Genomic DNA, 21,197 nt, shown 5'->3' with positions numbered 1-21,197 from the left:
GGCCAAGCAAGATGAAATGAAGACACTGCAAGACTAAGATTAATTAGCAGGACAACCAAGGGATCAGGCCCAGCCAGCATGGGTTCATGAAAGGCAGGTCCTGCTTGACCAACCTGATCTCCTTCTATGACCGGGTGACCCACCTAGTGGATGAGGGAAAGGCTGTGGATGTTGTTTCCCTGGACTTTAGTAAAACCTTTGACAGCGTCTCCCACAGCATTCTCCTGGAGAAACTGGCGGCTCGTGGCATAGACAGGTGTACTCTTTTTTTGGTAAAGAACTGGCTGGATGGCCGAGCTCAGAGAGTTGTGGTGAATGGCGTTAAATCCGGCTGGCGGCTGGTCACAAGTGGTGTTCCCCAGGGCTCAGTTCTGGGACTGGTCTTGTTCAGTATCTTTATCAATGACCTGGATGAGGGGATCGAGTGCTCCCTCAGTAAGTTTGCAGATGACACGAAGTTGGGTGGGAGTGTTGATCTGCTGGAGGGTAGGAGGGCTCTGCAGAGGGACCTGGACAGGCTGGATCTATGGGCAGAGGCCAACTATATGAGGTTTAATAAGGCCAAGCGCCAGGTCCTGCACTTGGGTCACAACAACCCCATGCACTTCTGCAGGCTTGGGGAGGAGTGGCTGGAGAGCTGCCTGGCAGAAAAGGACCTGGGGGTGCTGGTTGACAGCAGTGTGCCCAGGTGGCCAAGAAGGCCAACAGTGTCCTGGCCTGTATCAGAAATAGTGTGGCCAGCAGGAGTAGGGAAGAGATTGTACTCCTGTACTCGGCACTGGTGAGGCCGCAGCTTGAATACTGTGTTCAGTTTTGGGCCGCTCACTACAAGAAGGACGTTGAGGTGCTGGAGCGTGTCCAAAGAAGGGCAACAAAGCTGGTGAGGGGTCTGGAGCACAAGTCTGATGAGGAGTGGCTGAGGGAGCTGGGGTTGTTTAGTCTGGAGAAGAGGAGGCTGAGGGGAGACCTTTTCGCTCTCTACAACTACCTGAAAGGGGGTTGTGGTGAGGTGGGTGTTGGTCTCTTCTCCCAAGTAACCAGCGACAGGACGAGAGGAAATGGCCTCAAGCTGCGACTGGGGAGGTTTAGATTGGATATCAGGAAAAATCTCTTCACTGAGAGGGTGGCCAAGCATTGGAACAGGCTGCCCAGGGAGGTGGTGGAGTCGCCATCTCTGGACGTGTTCAAAAAACGTGTGGATGTGGTGCTTTGGGACATGGTTTAGGGGGCATGGTGGTGTTGGGTTAATGGTTGGACTTGATGATCTTGAAGATCCTTTCCAACCTTAATGATTCTGTGATTCTGTGACTTTGGGTAAACTGAGAAGTTCATTTGTAGGGAAGAGAGATTGTTCTCTCAGAAAGGGAAGATTATTCTTCTCCATGTTGTTACCCTCTAGCTCTCCCAGTGTAAAGTCACCCTGTGGAATTCTGGTGTAGCGTGGCTGGAACAGGTCGGTGGGCAAAGGAGGGAGCCATGTCTCTTGAGGTTCTGCTCCACAACTAGAGCATGACGGAAAGCAGAATAAAGTAACTAATTCTGAGATGATAACAAGTTCCCACCACATTGCACAATCTCTCCTGGTGGTTCACCAGCAGCTCTTGTAGGGCTCTTTGCCAAAGCTCAGCTCTACACATGCAAGGAACTGTTGGACATAATCACATACATCTTAGCAGATCTCTTGCCTTGCCTTCCTTGGATTACAGGAACCCTGGTCTTCATGTATAAATATTCAAATTGGCCCAGCATGGCCTAGAAAAGAGCAGGAGCCTATCTGAGCATGGAAAATCCCACCAATTTGTCTATTCCCTTGCCAAGAGGAACCTTGGAGAAATTTGTTTGTCCTTCTTACCACTTTGTGCCAAGATTCATCCAGTGTTGAAAATTTCATGCAGCTTGTTGTTAATTTGCAAGGAAACTTTATTCTTCTTAACTGACCTTTAGAAACAACAATTTGATAGAAAAGCTCCATTACGTGTATGCGGAAATGAATACCGGTAGAGTATGAGGAGGACAGTGCCTTTTAGGAAAAAAAGCACCACCCTATCTAAAACAAGAAAAAAACCCAGCAATAAAGTGATCCACTTTGTAAAACAGATTTTGTGAGGAAAATTAATGATCGATGTTGAACATATAACATACAAAAAGTTGTATTTGCAACAAAAACCACATAGGTAGATGGAGAGTTACCTTGCTGGTAATTTTAATCTTTTCTAAGAGAGAATTTGGTTGCGGTTGACTGGTTTAGTTAGTGGTAGCCAGTAGATAAGTAGACAGTAGATAAGTTTTCACCCAACAGGATCCTCCTTCGTTTGATCTGCCAAGGACAGGAGCTACTTTGTTAGCTGCGGTGGCATGTGACAAGCTATGACTGTAAAACATATTTATTTATTGGTCTTTGCAAAGATATGAGCTGGGTTTCCCAGGATTAAAAATAAAAGTAGTAATTTGGGGAATGAGTGGGAAGTTAGGATGGATACTCACTGTTGCCAGATTACACCGTATTTGTTACAGACAGGGTTTGGCACATGCTGGTCTTAAAACTTCCTGCGACTGGGGACAGACAGAGCACAGACCTAATCCAGGATGTTCATGCTTGTCGTACACTGGAAACCCTTCCTGTTTATAGACACACTGTTGGCATGTTACAAAGGCAGACTGGACTATGTGCAGGTTTTATTCTTCCTTTACTCATTCATTAGAAAAAGAGAAAAATACAAAAAAAAGAGGGAAGTTTTTAATTTCACTTTTCCATACAAATGATTGTTAGTGAATACATTGAGAGTATTTCAATTGCAGTTGATCCTAGTGTCTGATACCAATGTAACAGTTTAAGATTGTTTGCTTAATTCCTGAATGTGTGCATTGTTTTTAGCAAGCATTTTTAATTTACATGTTTGTCCTGCCTCTCTTCAAATCTCCCATTTGATTCAGAATGTAAACCAGGATGGGCAGTTTCTCTGCCATTCTCTTTGCAGATGTCTTGCAAAGAATTGGGAGTGAAAAGTGCCCCTACCCCGGGTACAAAAGGGCTGATGAATTCCCCAGCATGCGTGAATGTCCAATGCTGAAAGAGAGTGCTCAACACATTACAGGAACAGCTTACAGAAGCAGGGTGTGTAATTTTTAATAACTGGGATAAAAACCCTCAATGACATCTTTAAAATATAAATGCCTTTTCTTGTTCTTTTATCTCTTCCCCCCCTTATTTTGCCTTTTCATCTCTTCTCCTTTCAATTCTATTAAGCTTTATTGTACAATAATGTATCACAGTGGACTTTTTTCAATTATGTTTTTGATTTTTTTCCTCCTTGTTACTATAAAACTCCAGATGTTTTCAGACTTCATGGTTCTCTGGATATTTTTTCCTTTATTTTAATCTTCCTTTGTAACATGCCACACATGTGGTATTTTGGCCTTTTAAGATGCTACGCTATGCTAATCAGCCATAAGTTTTGGGGAGGTTTTTTTTTTTTCTTTCTTTTTGTAATGACTTTTTTCCTTGTTGTCCTCTCTTTAATTTTTTTTTTTTTTTAATGGGTTAGTCCACATAAATGGATTCTGTTCTTGTCCTGGGGATGCATTCATTATCTTAAGCAAGTTAATACTTCATTCCAAACTTTCAAACTCTTATACCTGTAAGTAAATTATGAGCCCCTATTCCATCTTGCATGTCAGTGAAATGCATTCTGTACAGAACTGTTTGCAGGGTAACTGGCCCCCCAGACCAAAAGCACAATCTGTTGTTTAAAGATGTGACTAAAACGTGGGCCAAAATGCAAAGATACAAGCAAGAGCATAAGACAGAATTTCAGTAAAGTTTCAGCTGAGATAGGTGTAAGTAGGTGATATGTTAGATGCAAACTAGAATTTAAATGTTTCCTTGGAAAGCGAGGTTAGACAATGACTTAGTGATCCAGAAGAACAAAGTTTTGAAGTACGTGTAGTAAGACTATATTTTTTTATTTTAAAAAAATCTAAAATAACTGGAGGGAAGCATTTTAATTTTATTTGTGGTTCTTTGCTGGCACAGCTGGAGAAGGTTTTTAATTGATTTTGTTCAATCTTAATTTTTGTCCCTGAAATGAGCAGATCTGGCTTTAGATATTGGAGCAGAAAATCTTGGATTGTGTGATGTCCTTTAATTTTGAATAGCTTGCAAGCTATTCAAAAAATCACAAATAAATAGTAGTTTCCCAATTACATGTGAGGAAATAAAAGGGACTGACATGTAGATTTTGGGAGGGGTGTCGTCTTTGCTTATTACATGACCGTATGAATTTTGCATTTTGCTTTTTAAAATGTTGTTCCATGCAATGTTATTTTTGCCTGCAAGCCATAATACTGCATTCAGTCCAACTGTGATGAAGTTTCAGAAAATTGTTTGGTTTCCAAATGACATTTTTAGCAAAACCTTATGGCAAAATTTGTGGCTGTCATGCTGCTGATACCTTACTAAGATATCCCTAACTTTCCTGGTTCATTCTCATACGTTGCAGCAAATAAATGCAAGTACCCATGTTTTGACAAATGTTTATCCTTCTACTTGATTAAAGAAGGATTACTAAAAAGAATTTTAAGACTGGCGATGGGGTCTTATGAAAATGATAGAATGCTCTGATAGTTTCCCAGGTATTTTGGACTTTGCTGGAAAACGTATGGAAAGCTGTTAGCTCACTGAAGTGTCTGACCTGCAGGTACTAGAAGAAATATATCTATGAATATTTCAGTGCTTTGAACAACATTCAACCTTTTCTTGACAGATGATAATTTATAATTACATGAGCAAGACTTTTGAGAGACAAGACATGCCAGTGCTACTTAGAGACAGGCTAGGACTCGGTGTCTGTCCGGTTGAGCTGGTCCTCTGCACTCAGTATGACAGCAGACCTTGAGAGATGATTGGCAAAACTCACATTTAATGCCAGATATACTCAGGAACACAGGTAAAACTATCTTTAACAAACAAAACACAGAAGCCAAATTTAGGCCACCTCTCTAGTCAGGGGAGAGGGACGGGTATCTACCAAGCAGGATGTGTCCCACTGCTGACCTCTTAGCTGCTGACCTTATGCTGGACAGACCTGCCATTCTCCTGGGACTTAGAGAGCTCAAACAACGAGGCCGTTCATTTTTTAGACAGTACAGTGAGAGCAGAGCAGTCCCATCTCAGGGGATGTTGGCAGGCAGGTGGCTGGATTTTGCAGTCAGAGAACTCTGTCTGGGTGTGGAAATCACCTCCCATGCAGAGTCAGACCTGGTTGCTCTTGAAACCCTCATGACTTAAATGAGTCTGTTGTTAGGCCTTGCGTGGGCCAGGTCTGCATTCCTCGTGTACCCATAACTCCTGGTACTGCCAGAGGGGGGTTCAGGAATGCAGACTTAGGGGCTTATAAGATTCATAAAATTGAAATAAAAGAGACAAGTCTTGTTCAGTGACATATGCTGATCAAACAGCTCCTCCAGGATTTTCAGTGTATTAATATTTCCCAGTGTCATGTTAATTAGGAAATATGCAGCCTGTCTAACAGCATCAAGAAAAATGAATTGCTGGTGCACAATGTGTTGATGTCAAATGGTTGGCTGTAATTACCCTAAAACACAACAACATGAAGGATGTATTGCATTACGTTTCTAGATCTTTTCTTTTTCCTGTTCTGAAGCTTTCTACCTTTTCTTCTACACAACAGCAATTTTACAATAGTTTGGCTAAAGCCATAAATTTACAAACAATAAAACAAGTACAAGCAATTTTTCCCACAACTCAAATGAAATATCATGTAGAAGTGTCACTTTGCAAACATAAATTGTTCAGACTTCAAAAAAACCCATAGAAATTGGCATATCCTTTTTCTGTTACAGGTATCTTCCATTATTTTGTTACGAGAAAGGGGAAAAAGCAATTTCTAACAATTTGAATTTGTAAACTGGCCATATGAACTGGGATTCTTTAGGAAGTTGAGAGCTCAGTCCTATGGGTTACTTTTATGTACACGTACAGTTTTGTTGAGTTTAATAAAACTCCTTGCGTGAGTCATGTTACTCATGAGCAGGTTTTTGCAGGATCAGGGCTTTACACTGTAGCTACAATAGAGAATTAAAAATTAATCTGACAATAGAGAATTAAAAATTAATCTGATCAGGAGTCAACTAGAAAAAACAAAGCCCCAAATTAGATATTTTGATTCTTGTGTTGGGTGAACCAACTCGTGTGCTTAAGTTACTGACATTCTTAACAGTTTGGAGCCTCATATGCCTCCTGCCATGTCCCCAACATTAGACTCGGTGTGCTCTAAAACATTGATGCTATTTAAAGAGTGGTGTAACTATTCCCTCCCCTCCAGAAGGGGTACATATCCTCACAGGATCCTTTTTCTCATAACATGTTTTTCAATAAAATTTTTGCAATTTTATAATCAGTTGGGAAGAAAGAACATTTCACAATGTTCATAAGGCTTGTAGATGTTTTGACCAGACGTAAGATTTCCTATTGATAGTATTAAATGCTTTGGAATGGAATGCTTTGGGTTTTCCATCTGTAGGCTGTCTGAGATGTCAGCAGCCAATATGACCTGCTCTTTCCCTTTTAGGTCTATAAATAAAAGGCAGCTTGTTTAACTGATCTTGCAGCAGAGAGCAGAGGTGTATATTAATGAGCTTTCTCTAATGGCACACTGGACCTATTTAGCACTACAACTGTGAAGGCTTCTCTTTTTCAGTCATAACTCATTTCCTAAGAAAATGTCAGTTATTGCTTCACCTTATGGTCTGAGCTGCTTAGTTTATAGTTTTATTTCTTCTGATCTGCACCACTGACAGATATTGTAGACATGACTGTGATTAAATACACTTATGAAAATGGTAAACATTTGATAATATAAACCCTCTTGGGAGTATGCTGTTATTTCTGCACGGCAACATTCTCAGGTGCATTCAAAGTATAATGTGAAAGCAAAGAAAGAAACATTTTAAGCAATTACAGTTATTAGATTAAATTGTTTTGTTAGGAAAATTGTGATGTGTTTAGATCATTGTGAGAGAATTTAGTGTTTTCATAAATGTGTCTTTTAAATGCATGATATTGCAGCAGTTACACTCCAGTGAGATTTTAGTGTAAAATAAAGATAACATATGTATTTCCATATGGTAGTGAACTAATTTAGTCCCGTAAATTTCTACAACATATTTTGTCCTGGTAGAAGCCCTATTCTAAAAGCAACAGTAGTTATAAAATCCAATAATTGCATCATAGTATTTACTGTAATCGTATGGCATTGTTCTCTCTCTGTGCTCAGATGTGTTGTAGCATAGCAATGTCTGAAGCACATATTAACAATCTCGCAATAAAGACAAAAGTAGTAATTGCAATATAATTATATAATTATTACTTTTATTGATGAACTTGTTTAAGTGCTCTGTTGACTTTTACAGACTTTGAGGATCATGCAGCATTTGTAACAGTTATCCCAGGCATCAAACGTCAACAAAATGTTTAAGATTCTAGGATTAAGCAGTGACAGATTGGGACCAGATGTCTGGGAGATGCTCTAAGTGGCCTTCTGAGTTGATCAAATAGCTCTTACTGTCCTAAACCCCTTTGGAAATTGAACATTTGTTCTTTGTAGTTGAGGCTGAGACACTTCTGGGATTGGTGGATCTTCCTGGAGGCTATCTGAGAAGGAGAATGAGCACCCCGTTTGTCCAGGAGTAGTTTTATTTGGTGTATATATAAATATAAATACACTCGAAGTAGCAAGGGTAGATGGAAGAGTTAAAAGTGTTGATGAGTAGTAATGAAGCCCAAGAGTTACCTTACAAAGTCATCCTAACACAGTTTCCTCAGCAACCCAGTTGAAGTTATCTTGTCCATGTACAACTGTACAGGTGAGACACTTCCACTTTGGGGAAGCTGGTCTCAGCAGTGCTGTCTCCACATGTGGACTTGCAGGGAAAAACGGCAAGGGACACAGTCATCAGATTCAGCAAGAAATAACAGAGTTGAAATAGGTTCTCCTGGAGTCCTTCAAAGTGGAGATGTTTCTGCAGCTCTCAGTGGATTCTCTCAGCCCCATTCTTGTCAGGTCTTTGCACCAACTCCTTTCCTCCCTCCCTCTCAGGCCTTTCACCTTCATGTTTATACATCCCCTTCCCATCTTCTCATCACTTGCCTGCAAGGTTCTTAGCCTCCTCTCCTTTTCCATTGATTTTTTTTTCCTATTTAGCCAGCCCTACCTTTAGCAACCTTGCCTCCTTGAAAATAGGAGTGCTGGAGTCATATCATTCTCTTTGCTGGTCTATTCTCCCACCTTATGTGTTTAGAATGAATTTATCACAGCATTGCGACTGTCTCGCTATCTGTTATCCAGCTTAATAGAGTTGGATAATATAAAGAATATAAATTAGGAAATGATAATATAAATGAGAACTCCAGGCACATGTGGTGATGGAGGAACCTTACTGCTGAAGGCATCAGACTTTTGGATTATGTGTTAGTACCAAAAAAAGGCTGTTGACCACATCAGAAGTATAATAAACCCCTGTTTTGAGTGTTGCTGCTTACATTGTAGCTCTGAGCATTTACAGTAGGGCCTGTTCCTTCTCTTTCTGAAGTCCTAATCCAGCATCCAGCAAACTCTTAAACATATGTGCTTTCATGTGTTTTAAATTAAGCTTGTGTTTAGATGGTTTAGGACATTTGCCATTGGCATTTTTGCTACTGACATCAATGAGAATGGAGCTGGACTTTTAATTAGTTTGGATTATTCTGCATACTTTCCTACTTTGCATTAGACTGTAGATATGGACCTGGAGACTGGTAATCCATTAGAAAAACACTCTGAAGCTCAAGAGCCTCCATTTGTGACTGAATTATTATAGCTGAGAAATTACTTCAATGACCTAGCAGGTCTTCCAGGCCTGAGACAACATGGAGACAAGAAGGAACAGGTTGTAGTGTCACTGTAGTGATTCTGGTGACAATGGGGTATAAAATGTCCCAAGAACCCAGTAACAAGGAACATTGCTATATAATGTCCTTCTGGGCTAGGTTTTTTGATGCCTGTATGTGAGAACCAGAAAATCCTTTAGAGAAAGGAGTGGAGTATGTAGAAGGGACTTGTGACAGTCAGGGGAGAGTCTGCTCAGGTAGCAGGGAAGGAATGGCTCATATGAGGGGACAGGATGAACAACTGAAGGGAAAAGCTTGGTCTTGCTCTTCACCTGGGATTTGGGTGAATGAGGTTGCAGACCTGAGCTGTGAAATAATTTTGTAGGCTCTGGGTCTGATTCTCACCCTACCTTGTGGTTATATATTGGTGAGTAAAACTGAGAAGAGCTGGTCTATTGAACTGAAAATGAAAGGGATATTAGTTTCAAGGGGATGATGTGACACTGTGGACACAATACTAATCCCTGTGGATGGAGAGGAGAGGAGAGGCAAAGCTGGGGAACAAATTGGAAACAAGTGATCTTTAGGACCTTAGAACGTTAACTCCATTTGCCAGAGACTGGCTTTATGGAATGTCTTACAAGAACTACAGATTTGCCAAACTCTGCTTTATTTTTCATGGACTTCAGCATATTTGCACATTTCAGATTGCTTCGTTCCAAACCCTTGCCAGATTTTTAGTGATGATTAAGAAGAAAGTTTGTTTCTTTTTAAGCCTTGGTGGCTTGGTCACTTCCAAAACTCCCCTACCTCCCTGCACCAGCTCCAGTGTTCGGAAGCGAGTCATGGCCAAAACCCAAACTTCTGAAGCTGTAGACTGCATGTCTCCAGGTGACTGTAGATCTATCATGGCAGTTGTGATGGGGAAAGGTGGAAATATATATCAGATAGTTATCTGCAGACATAGGCACAAATATGCCATTCAGACAGGTTAATTATCTGCCCAGGGAGTGAAATACTTAGGGCAGTAAAAGCCATAGTGATCCTTTCATGTATGAGCAGCAGGGAAAGGCAGAAATTTGCAGTCTGCCAGGAAACCCTCTGTGTGTTGGAGTGCATTGGCGTGCTTAATTTGGAGTATACAGAGCTGATCCGCATCCAAAGACAGAACACAGGCTGCAAAATGAAGTGCTAGCTTGAGAATCCAAATCACTTTGTTCACTTGTTGAGATGCTTAAAGCACACTGGTCTGAGAAGGATTGTGATGGACCTTTGTCCATCAGTAGTTAAAACTGCCTTTGTCAGGCACCAGGAGATCAGGTGCCTCCAGTTTACAGCATCTTCTAGGCTCCCATCTGTATCCGCTCTCCCTTCCCATCCTTCTGCCTGCAATGCTGGATGCTACAGCTGAGACTGAAGTTTGCACTCATCAATGTATATAAAAGGTGTGTGCATAACAAATAGAATGTGACAGGGATTGGCAAGACTAATTTCTGTGGTGCCATCTGAGGAACCACAGGTAGTGAATGGAAAGCTGCTGAACAAACTCCTGACTCAGCAGAAGGAAGTGACAAAGCACTCACTAATTTTGTGAGGGTCAGAATTTCACTCTTTATGAGCAAGAATCGTACCAAAAAATCTGGCTTCCAGAAACAGTGGTTTTAAGACACAGAACCTTCTTTCAAAATTGTTGTTAGTGTTGCTTTGAAGGTGAATTGGGTTGTGTTTCTCAAATACATTCTTTGATATCTCGAATCAGAGAGGAGCCAGGGTTTTGTCTGTATAGAGACACTAGAAGATCTGCAGTGCCATGAAGCTGCAATGCAGAGTGGGCAGAGTATGTGCACACCACCACACGTGAGTATGTGTGCATAAAAGTATTTGTGCATATGTGCAAGCATATGAGTGCATTTTATGGGTTTGCTGGTGCATGAATGTGCGTATGTATGTGTTTGTGCTCACCTGAGTTAGTTGCCGAAGCCCATCTTAGAGACAGTGCTTCCACTGCAGTCGCCTGTTGTCTGTAACACTGAAACTTATCAGTGAGCTATGCAAAACACCCTTGCCTTGGCCAAGTAGCTGGAAATTTTAATTATTTATTTATTCAGATTCACTGAAACAGTGACTTTTGTAACGAACTCTATGCCGCGTTTTATTACTGAGTTCTCTAATGAAACGGGTGCTTAAGAAGTCAGAATTGCTCAGGTTACTGGTTGTATAAATGCTGAGAACAGATCTGGATGATACAGCTAGTAAAGAAAAGGGTGCAGAATAACAGCAGAGTTCCTTTGGATTGATCTTCAAATGGATCAGGTCTTCTTGTAATAGTCCTGCTCATCTGCTCCAGTGTATAGTATTTCAGACATCTGAAACCAGGTTCTTACCCACCACAGATAACTTCTCTTGCTCTCTGTAGCAGCTAATTGTTACTGTCCACAGTGCTCCTGTGCCAATTAACATCTAAGAGAACTCATCAGAACACTTGTTCGTTCTTTAAATTTTATGTTCTGACACCATGTTTTTAAGCATACAGTACTTCAAACAGAACGTGTGAGATATTTATAACCTTTGTATTTTTATTGAGCTACACAACATGTCTTCAGTGACAGATTAAATGAACAGTGCAAAATGTTGTGTTTCATCCATAAATTTCAACAGATGTTTGAATGTTGGTTGATTTATTGCATGTCCAACCTGGATCTTACACTGTTCTCATTGTGGATATACATGGTTTATTTAATAGTACTTTACAATGATTTTTTATGACGTTTTTCAGTTTGAAGGGTGCAACAAGGCATTTTCTAGGCTTGAGAACCTTAAGATTCACCTCCGGAGTCATACTGGGGAGAAGCCATACCTGTGTCAGCATCCTGGCTGCCAGAAAGCTTTCAGCAACTCCAGTGACCGAGCAAAGCATCAGCGAACGCACCTGGATACCGTAAGCATGATTTCATACTGGAGTTACACTGAATTTTCCAGTGGTCCTTGTACACAGTCTGTTCTGCAACTGGAGGGTGACTTTTCCTTTTCACAAGGAGCATCTCAGAAAACTCAGATATAGGCAACTGTACTTTTTTTTTTAAGTTGTATGTGCTCATGAATGAAAAATTCTTGATCACAGGCAAATTCAGCTGTCTTACTCATGCTGAGGAATAAGTTACTCAAGAAAAGGTTACTCAGGAATAAGTTATTCAGCAAACTCTCACATTGTTCTTGCTGCAGTAAGAGAAGACAGTAGCAGAATAAGGTATAGTATAAGTGAAAGCCAAGTCATTGCTGCTCTCCTAAATGTGTGTCATTGTCTTGCTTCCTATCCTGTGTGGCTTCAATAAAGTCTCTTCTGAATGAATGCAAAAGCAGTTCAGAATCTCAGTGGAAGGAAAATGCATCTCAGTTTTGGACATTATTTTGTAAAGGTGAAAATACATCTGCCTCATAACTCTATGAAATTTGTTAAGTACCCACCATCAGAATTAACTGTAAGGAATAAATTATTTTCTTATGTACAGTTGGTAGATTCTGGCTCAACTCTACAAGTCTTCTGACTTGTCTTGCAGAGAAGATGTGAGCCTGTCTAGTGTCTTAGGCTCTGATAAAATTAAATCACCATATTATGGGGAAAGAAGGTAAGTAAAAAAACTTCGTAGACCAGTTTTGTCCTCAATGTAAGTTTGTAAAGAATAACAGGCAGAGTGATTGCTTTGTCTTTTTCAAAGAAGGGAGTATATGGTTTAACGTTTGGCCAAGTGTTTATGGGGCAGAACTTTTGAGTTTAATTGATACTTACTTTTTAAGCAGTTACACATTTCAGACAGTGCAGCATTAAGGAATGTCTAATGTACATTATGCCTTGCAAAAACAAACAAGTAAGAGAAGCGAGTCAGTCACATTTTCCAAACCAAAGCACACTTACAATAACAATGTTTTATTTATTTGAAAGTCAACCTGAGAGATTTGAATTTGTAATTAGCTCTAAAATGCATCTCTTTTGAAAGTGGATATACAGAATTGGGTGCACAGTTTTGAAATGTAACTACTTGAATCTAATAGATACATTTTTAATTAGCCAAAGTCACAAATGGAATGCCATTAATTAGTTTTGAAAGAGAATTCAAATGGTTACCAGAATAAGCAAAAATTCTTATATCTGTTGATCTATGCATTACTGAAGACAAATCTCTTAACTTTCTATTTTCTTTTCTTCTCTCTTTATCTCTGTCTTTATTATCTGAAATGCTCATAAATCAGGAAAAAGGTACAGTAATCATTTTCTACTAATTTTTTTAAATGTATAAAAACATCCTCCATACTATTCTGTTGCAGGTTCTTTAAAACTGTTTCTGTAGTCCTACAACACAGTAACTAACTTCCATTTCCCTGGTTTAATTGAAGTCTGATGGTTTAGTTTAGTGTATTGTGTGCTCACGTGAATGTGAAAAATAATGGAGGTACAGGATGGTGCTACTGTAAAGACAGCATGTTGCGTTAGCTCAGTGGACAAAACAACTGCCTGGAATGTCAAAGTAAATAGCCATGAACCTTTTTAAGGGTAGTTAGATTTCAATCTAGTTTCCCTATCCCTAAGTTGAATTATTCTATCACTAATGTGAATGACATCAATGATTTGAAAAATACTCTGCTAGCTTTTCTGCTAAGGGATTTGTTAAAGTTTTCCATAGTTTTTCCTCAGATGTCAGTTCTCTGTGTTCCAGACACTCTCAATAAATCTGCTTTGCCCTGTAACTTTCTGGGTAGGTGCTGTGTTAGCCTGTAAGGTCGTGAATTGGTGAATGATTCCATTATTCCTTCAGAAATTTCCTGCTGGCTGGACAGAGCAGCAATACTTATCCTCTGGAGGTACTTACAAAGAAAGGGGGTTTATATAGACTGCTTAGTCCTTATTGAGTGCATTTGGAATTGGTTTCAAAGCTTCTCAATGTAGGTCACTCCATCATTTATCTTCTCCAAAAGGAGAATCTGTAAATCATTTCAGAGACTTACTGGCGTATGCTAGTTTGATCGAATCTCTACTAAATCATCTGGAAGTAGATCCTTCTCCTAGGTAGGAGCAAAACAAAGGGAACATATCTGTCCTTGTGGTAAAAAGGGCATGTCATCACTCCTCCAGGAGTAGAGCAACTTGTTTAAAGGACATCGGTGTCACTTCTCCCTAAACTGGTGGGTTTTTTTCCTTTTGTGCATCCTTTTTCTGAAACCAAGGGAATTAATGTGACACTGAGGTCATGACAAACCAGTTTTCCACCTTTGGAGAATCAAAGGAGAAAGACACCAAAAGGACTTACTAGTCCAAGTGAGGAGGCTAAGGTAATGTTGATGGATGAGGCAAGAAAATGGAGAAAACAGGAATCACACAGAATCACTAAGGATGATCTTGAACGTCCTTTCCAACAAGTCCAACCATTAATCCAGTGCCGAAGCCATTGTGCAGCGGGACAGCTATGATGTAGTTGCCATCACAGAAACATGGTGGGATGCTTCTCGTGACTGGAGTGCTGCAATGGATGGCTATAAGCTCTTCCGAAGGGATAGGCAGGGAAGGAGAGGTGGTGGGGTGGCTCTGTCTGTTAGGGAGTGTTTTGATTGCATAGAAATCAACGATTGTGAAGACCAGGTAGAGTGCTTATGGGTAAGGATGAGGGGGAAGGCCAATGAGGCAGATATCCTGCTGGGAGTCTGTTACAGACCACCCAACCAGGACGAAGAGACAGATGAGACATTCTATAAGCGACTGGCAGAAGTCTCGCATTCGCTGGCCGAATATTCCACTCAACTTCAAAATTTTGTGAGCTTTGGGACATGCAGCACTGTTTTGCTATCACTTAAGTCACTGGTTACTTAATAACAAGTGCCAGAGTCCCTTTGTTCAACTTGGTAATTGCACATTCATTTGGAGGTTGTACTGTAACAGAGAGATAGTGTTTCATTTGTTGGGAGTAGGCATAACTAAGAGAAGAACTTGCTGAGGTTTTCAGCCATTGGGACTCCAGAATCAGCAGTTAAATTGTAACATCTTTCCCCCCCCCCCCCCCCCATAAGAAGAGTGTGCTGGAACTGCCTGCCCAGACCAAGATGGTATTCCCAGGAAAGAGTGCTCATACTGTGCCACAGAGAAGTGGCAAGCTCTGCCACATGCCAAAATAAGCTGGAAAGGTCTTCCCAACAAAATCAACAACAGTGAATTTTCCTTTCTGTATTGATTTGCTCAGATGTTAATGTTTGATGCAGGTTGTTTGGTTAGGAGTTATAAAAAGCAAGATACTGCTGTTGTTATTCAAAACAGGAACAAGGTATCAAGGAAACAAAATGTGTGCTATGCCACAAGGTTTCCTCTGCTGCATATGGAACAGTTACTGTAAATCAGAACTCAAAACCAGAGCTTCTGTATCTATAATTATACTGGGTGATCTCATGATAATTTTGTCTACTGTAAAAGGCTAGGAAAAAAGTAATGCTCTCAAACCCCATCCACTTACATCTCATTAGCATTTAATTCAGTCCGGTAATCAATATCCAACATGACAGAGTGTAGATGTGTCAAGTGCTGTCAGTGCTTGCATCAGTGTAAAACTGGAGCGATCCATGCGGTTCTTTTGTTTGCATCATGTCTGCCTTGTGTACATAGAGGAGGCTGAGCAAACCTCGAAACGGCAAACAAAGCAAACAGCTCAGGCTTAACGCTGTGTTTCATAGAAACAGCCATCCTTCAGTGCTCCGTATGCTGATTATAGAGATGCAGAGGAATATGAAATCTTCTCCCTTTTCTCACATTTACAGAAACCCTATGCCTGTCAGATTCCTGGCTGCTCCAAACGCTACACTGACCCCAGCTCTCTGCGCAAACATGTGAAAGCTCATTCAGCCAAAGAACAACAGGTGCGTAAGAAGGTAAGACCCACTAGGGAAAAAGTGACACATTTCCCAATCTCCTTAATATAGTTATTTTTAATTTACCTGTAGTTTATATATTTTTGAATCAGAGTTCTTCTGCAATATCGCTAGAAGAAAACTTAAGTTGAGCTAATTTTCCTGTTGGTTTTTAATCGCTATGGTTAACCAGGCCACTTTATAGTCTTACACTTTCAAGGCTACCACCCTATAATTTCAGTTTGCCCCACACTTTCTCTCCAAGCATTTCTTTCCTGTTCATCTTTCATACACAAGCCTAAATTCTGCTGTCATTCACATAAAATATCCATGCATTGAGTCTCTGCAATCAGCTAGTAAATACATGTTGGCAGATCATGTAAAACACAAACAAAGCTAAGCCAGGATCTTATGGAAATGTCAAGAAAGGACGACTGGTAATAGATTAGAAACCCCGCACTTTTCCCACCACATCTGTATTTTAAATGCATTTATAAATCGTTCCAAACCCAGACTGCTAGTTATGTTTTCACTACTATTAGATTCAAATAAGTATTTTGGTTTCTGTGGGCTAAATCCTGAACTCATTATTAAATGGGGATGCTTACAGGCACCAGCCCAGGATCAGAGACTTGTTTATTTTACGCATTTGTACACACAGTTTTTAAAAAGATGATTGGGACCCCACAGAGCTGGTCTGTGACAGAACAGACCATGAGGATACCTCAGGCCCAGGAGTGGAAAGGAATGCAAGCCTTAGCAAGCAATTACAATTAGTTCAATAAGCAGCAATGACGTCTTCCCCCAGCTGCCTCGCTACTGCCAAGAGCATCACGGATGAGACAGCAAGGCATGTTTAAAGGATGGAGGACAGAGGAGAAATGACAGCCTGGCAAGATAGAGCTAGGGAGCAGCTAGTTTGGAAAAATGTCAAAGGTAAGAACTAGAAGTATTGGAGAGCAAAGAGAGGAACATGTGGAGATAAGAGACAATAGCAGAACCCAGGTGATCTTAGCTGCAGAATTTAGGATGAGCCATGGACGAGTGAGATAGATGTCAAAAAGATGTAATTTTCCTGCTTGAATACAGCTGTGATGAGTTCGTACTGACTTGTGTCAGCCATGCCTCCTGTCTTACACTCCTTCCCTCCTGCTACTTCTCAACATGAATTACATCCCCTGCAGTTTTCACTTGGCTAGATTCACCAATCTGAACTTATGGTCCCCTTTCTTAGCACAGTTTTCTGTCCCCCAGTTCTGCCTGTAACCCTTTTCTGGGTGAGGTGCATGCCATCTGAGTAACAGGTGCTAGAACATCAGTGTCCAGAGTTATGCACACTGTTTCAAAGTCAGTCAAGAAACACTCATTACATGTGGAGCTTTGTGCCTGAAAGTAACACCATTCATACCTAGCACCCATCTGGATGTCCACAGAATCAAGTTGTTGTCTGTGTATATATCAGGTCCAGTCAGAACTCTTATTTAGCCTGGCAGGACTGGAAAAGAGTGCCTAGTTTTCAAGCACAATTTTGTATTATTGGGCTATGTGGTTTCACTACAGTTCTCTAGAAGGTTCCACAGGGTGTGCAGTGCACATGCCTCCCACACCACAGGTCACAAAATTCCCAGTGCTTCCCTAGAGCAAGCTTTAGGTCTTAATGGGAGTAAGAGTCAGAAAGCCATAACAGTAATTGGCCACAGAAAGAGATTGACTGTGGCACCAAAATCTTTTGCAATAGCAAGATCTGTGCGATGAGAAGATTTTGTTACATAAAATTCTCATCTGACTGTGGAAAGCAACCATGCTCCTTGTTTCAAAGAAGAGAAACCCTCCCATCTTTCCTTCCTGTGGTTGCTGACACACTTCCTGGGGGAAGGAAGGAAGGAATTACTTCCTAATACCAAACATGGGTATCATTTGTTCAACTCTGTGTACTGGGCTGAATGCATTAACGTGTTAACATCCTTTACATCTGGGCAAAGGAACAGTCCCCACTGTTATACACTGTCACCTGCTGAGGCCTATTTCCACTTCTACAGAGGAAGGTGGGAAAAAAACCTAAATCCAAACTTTGCATTAAGGGGCACACAGAATTTCCTGCATAAGCAGCAGAAGGCCTTAAGCACAGAATCAATACAGGACAGATGCGGTACACACAAATAGCAAACTCAAGCTGCTTGGATGCACCAAGACGTGAAATACCCAGCGTTTCAGATCTCTTAATCTCCTAGCTTGAGGAGTCTGCCTACATGCATATACATACCGTCCCATAGACTTATCAAGTCTATCTTAAAATAATGTTAGTTCCTTACCTCCCACACCTTATTTGGTAGACCAATCTAAATCTGCACTTCTCCAGTGGTTTGAAATCATCTTCAGATGTCCTGTTTCATTTATCCAAGATAACTTTATGAATACTTGATCCTGTGTCTTTTTTCCATGAACTTAAAAGGCATCTGAAAAAGCAGCAATGTTTAAAGTGCATTTTGATCGGGCTCTTTTAAAAGGGACCAAAGCAAATCTGACTCATAAAGAAATAATAAAACCCCCAAATACTTCCCTTAAACATGTTATAGGAAAAAAGCCCGTTTCACAGCTAAGTAAATCTCAATGATATTGAAACTGTGACAGTCTACTTTGGAAAAAAGGGGAAAAAACTGTTTATACTCACTTGCTCATTTTTGGTTATAACTCAGCAAAGGCAGCTGTCTGTTGGTATCAGCTTCCCAGGAGTTCTGAGTGGAAATGACTTAGCCAAGAAAGAAAAATTAACAGGCCGCTCTGCCCACATGTCTTGGTTGAGATATGCTACCAAAATGTGCCATCTCTGATATAAAGTAAAATGCCTGTGCTTAGACTTACATCAAAGGAATCCTGAATATTTAGTTTGTAGCCTAGAAGATGACTGCAGTGGTAATATTTGGTTGTTCTGAAAGGCTTTGCAAGAACAAAATAGGAGAAAGTTAACTGTTAATTTAGTAGTAGTTTAAGTTTAATTGGCTGCAGATGCACTTTGTGATCCAAACATTAGATGTTTATCTTGAACCAACAAATGGCTGTATAGCAGAATTCTAAATAGGTTTGCCTGGACCTTTTGTTTAGATTAACCAAACCCAGGGGAGATCGGTATGCAAAACTGTAAATGTAAAGACAATAACTATTTATTAATGGCTATAGAATATGATGGCTGTTTGTGTAATGTGAGCACTATATTATGACAAAAGCTTGGCAACATCAACGTGTTTGAAAGAGAACTAGAAATGCTTTTCTTTCTTAATTCTCCTCTCCTGCTGTTTTTAATATGATCGACATTATGGTTTTCAAGAGTTTGCTTCAGACACTTTTGCCAGAGCTTTAATGTACATGGAGCACAGCTGACATATCAGTGATACCCCTTACACATTACTGACAGCATATTATTCCACCAGTTCTAATCTGATAAGCACAAATGCTTTTCCCTATAAAATGTCTTTCCAAGTGTCACAGCTACAAGATGATGCAATCCTTTTGCCACAAAACCCCAGGAACTACAGAAAGCCTGAAAATATGCAGTTAAATTACTCAGGAAGGTTTGAAGAAACACAGGGTACTTTATTTTCTGAAGCAAACTGTGGTTGATTTAAGATTAGCACAGTTAACTTGTGCGCTTAAGAAAACCAAAATTATCTCTACTTAAAAATACCAAGTAGTAGATACATCCTTAATTACATCAAGTTCCTAAGAATGATAATTTGTTCCTTCCTTCTATACATAATCTTTAAGCAATGAGACATATGAATTTAATTAGAAGTAATTTGGTTTACTTTGAAATAAAATGTTTGTTTTATCCTCCTCTTGTAGCTAAATTCATGTACTGATATCGAACAAGATGTACTAAGTGAATGCTTAGCTATACAACAACTCCATACATCTTCACAACACATTTTGGATGGGAAATGTGGTAGATCTGTAGGTCATCATGATTTAATTACAGGTAAGAATACTTCTAATAAGTATGGTGCTAAATATGTCATATAATACAGGATTTAAACCAGAAAACCTTATGAGTCTGATTTGCCACTGTGGAAGATGGAAAAAAAAATAAAATCAGCAAATAAAATGAAACAATTTTCTGAGTTGCTTCCTAAGGCCTGACTTTTTTTTCAGAGTTAGTCAGCCAAATAGCTCCTATTAATTTCACATGAAGAGAGTAGCAGCCCTGCTGAAAGTCAGCCTCTATCCATTTGTTCTCTTTAAAAGTTTGCCTTGGCTTCAGCAGAATGCAGGTGCATGAGCTTTGCTAAAGCCAAATGAGTGCTGTAGCAAAGACAAAGGCACACAGCAGTAAGGTTTTCCTTATTCCTTATTTCCTGCAGAAAAGTTGATGAGGCTGTGTATTATCATGCACTGTGTGAGTATAATGAGCAATATGGTGATGTATGAATGGAGGAAAAGCTTGAATTTGGAATGTCAAACATGTTGTTACAATTATCTTCTCTAGTGTTTAATCTTTCTTTCGTTCTTTCTTGTTTGTCTTTTCTTTCTTTCTTGTGGTTTGAACAAGAGCTGGACCCTTTTGTGGACCTTAGACTGTTCTATACATTGTATAGGAAGAGAAAAAGATGCTTCCATTCCCTTCTCCTGAAAATAAGATCTAGATTCACAACTTCTGAACCTCAGTGAGGGATCCTGAATCAGGGACATGGCAATCTCAGGTTCTTCGTTTAGCCAGCAGAGAGAAAGAGGAACGCTCAAAGGCCACCAGTGTAATTGTAACCTGCCTCAGCCTGTGAAGGCACCCATATCCCTCCACTGATTCTAAAGATTAGAGTGGAGAACCTTTCACTTGGCTGTTTTCACTCTCAAATCTCTTTCTGTCCATGTAACTATTTAGCCCTTTTTCTAATTTTTATATTTATTTTATTCTTGGCTTCAGCAACATCATGTATCAGTGAGTTGCAAAGCCCATACTTTTTGGAAAAAATACTTTCTTTGATTAATTTTACACTTGCAACTTTCAGATGATGTTCAATGAGAAGAATATGCACATAGACTCTTACTTGGTCTGCTTTGGTGGAACCTATTTTTGGAGAAGCATTCATGTTAACTGCCTTTAAAACTTCTCTAACTTTGTAATATCCATTTTAGGATGGGATAACCAATGCTATCCACAAAATTCTAGATTATGCCATTCACTTGATGCATCATTGTTGCATTTTCTTCTATCATTCTCTGTCGTGTTCCAGACACAATCTTACTCCTTTTTTAACGGCCGCTGCATATTAGAAATGGGATGTATAAATGGCAACATTTTCTATCTAGCACTTTATATGGTATGGAGAGAATCTCCAGAAAAAAGATGTAACAGATATTAATCACTTTTTCTTTCTATAATTGTTCAAATAATAATGCATACTAAAACCAGTTTTGGAAGACTATTCCTAAT

The 21,197-nt window shown here is 40.0% G+C and overlaps 1 protein-coding gene across 1 annotated transcript in view; it reads left to right on the top strand.

The window, feature by feature from the left end:
- Positions 1-21,197, top strand: part of GLIS1 (GLIS family zinc finger 1) — a gene marked incomplete at its 5' end in the record, with an annotated part of 208,545 nt that overhangs the window by 153,695 nt on the left and 33,653 nt on the right. The window contains 3 exons of the mRNA XM_082002912.1: positions 11,664-11,825; positions 15,683-15,793; positions 19,613-19,745. Of these exons, the coding sequence (XP_081859038.1) occupies positions 11,664-11,825; positions 15,683-15,793; positions 19,613-19,745 (406 nt within the window). The remainder of the gene's footprint in view (positions 1-11,663; positions 11,826-15,682; positions 15,794-19,612; positions 19,746-21,197) is intronic.

The sequence above is a fragment of the Phaethon aethereus genome (genome assembly GCF_964289735.1).
Source record: "Phaethon aethereus genome assembly, chromosome: 8".
NCBI lineage: Eukaryota > Metazoa > Chordata > Aves > Phaethontiformes > Phaethontidae > Phaethon > Phaethon aethereus.
The sequence above is the reverse complement of the archived record's forward strand: the minus strand, read 5'-3'. Positions and strand labels throughout refer to the sequence as shown.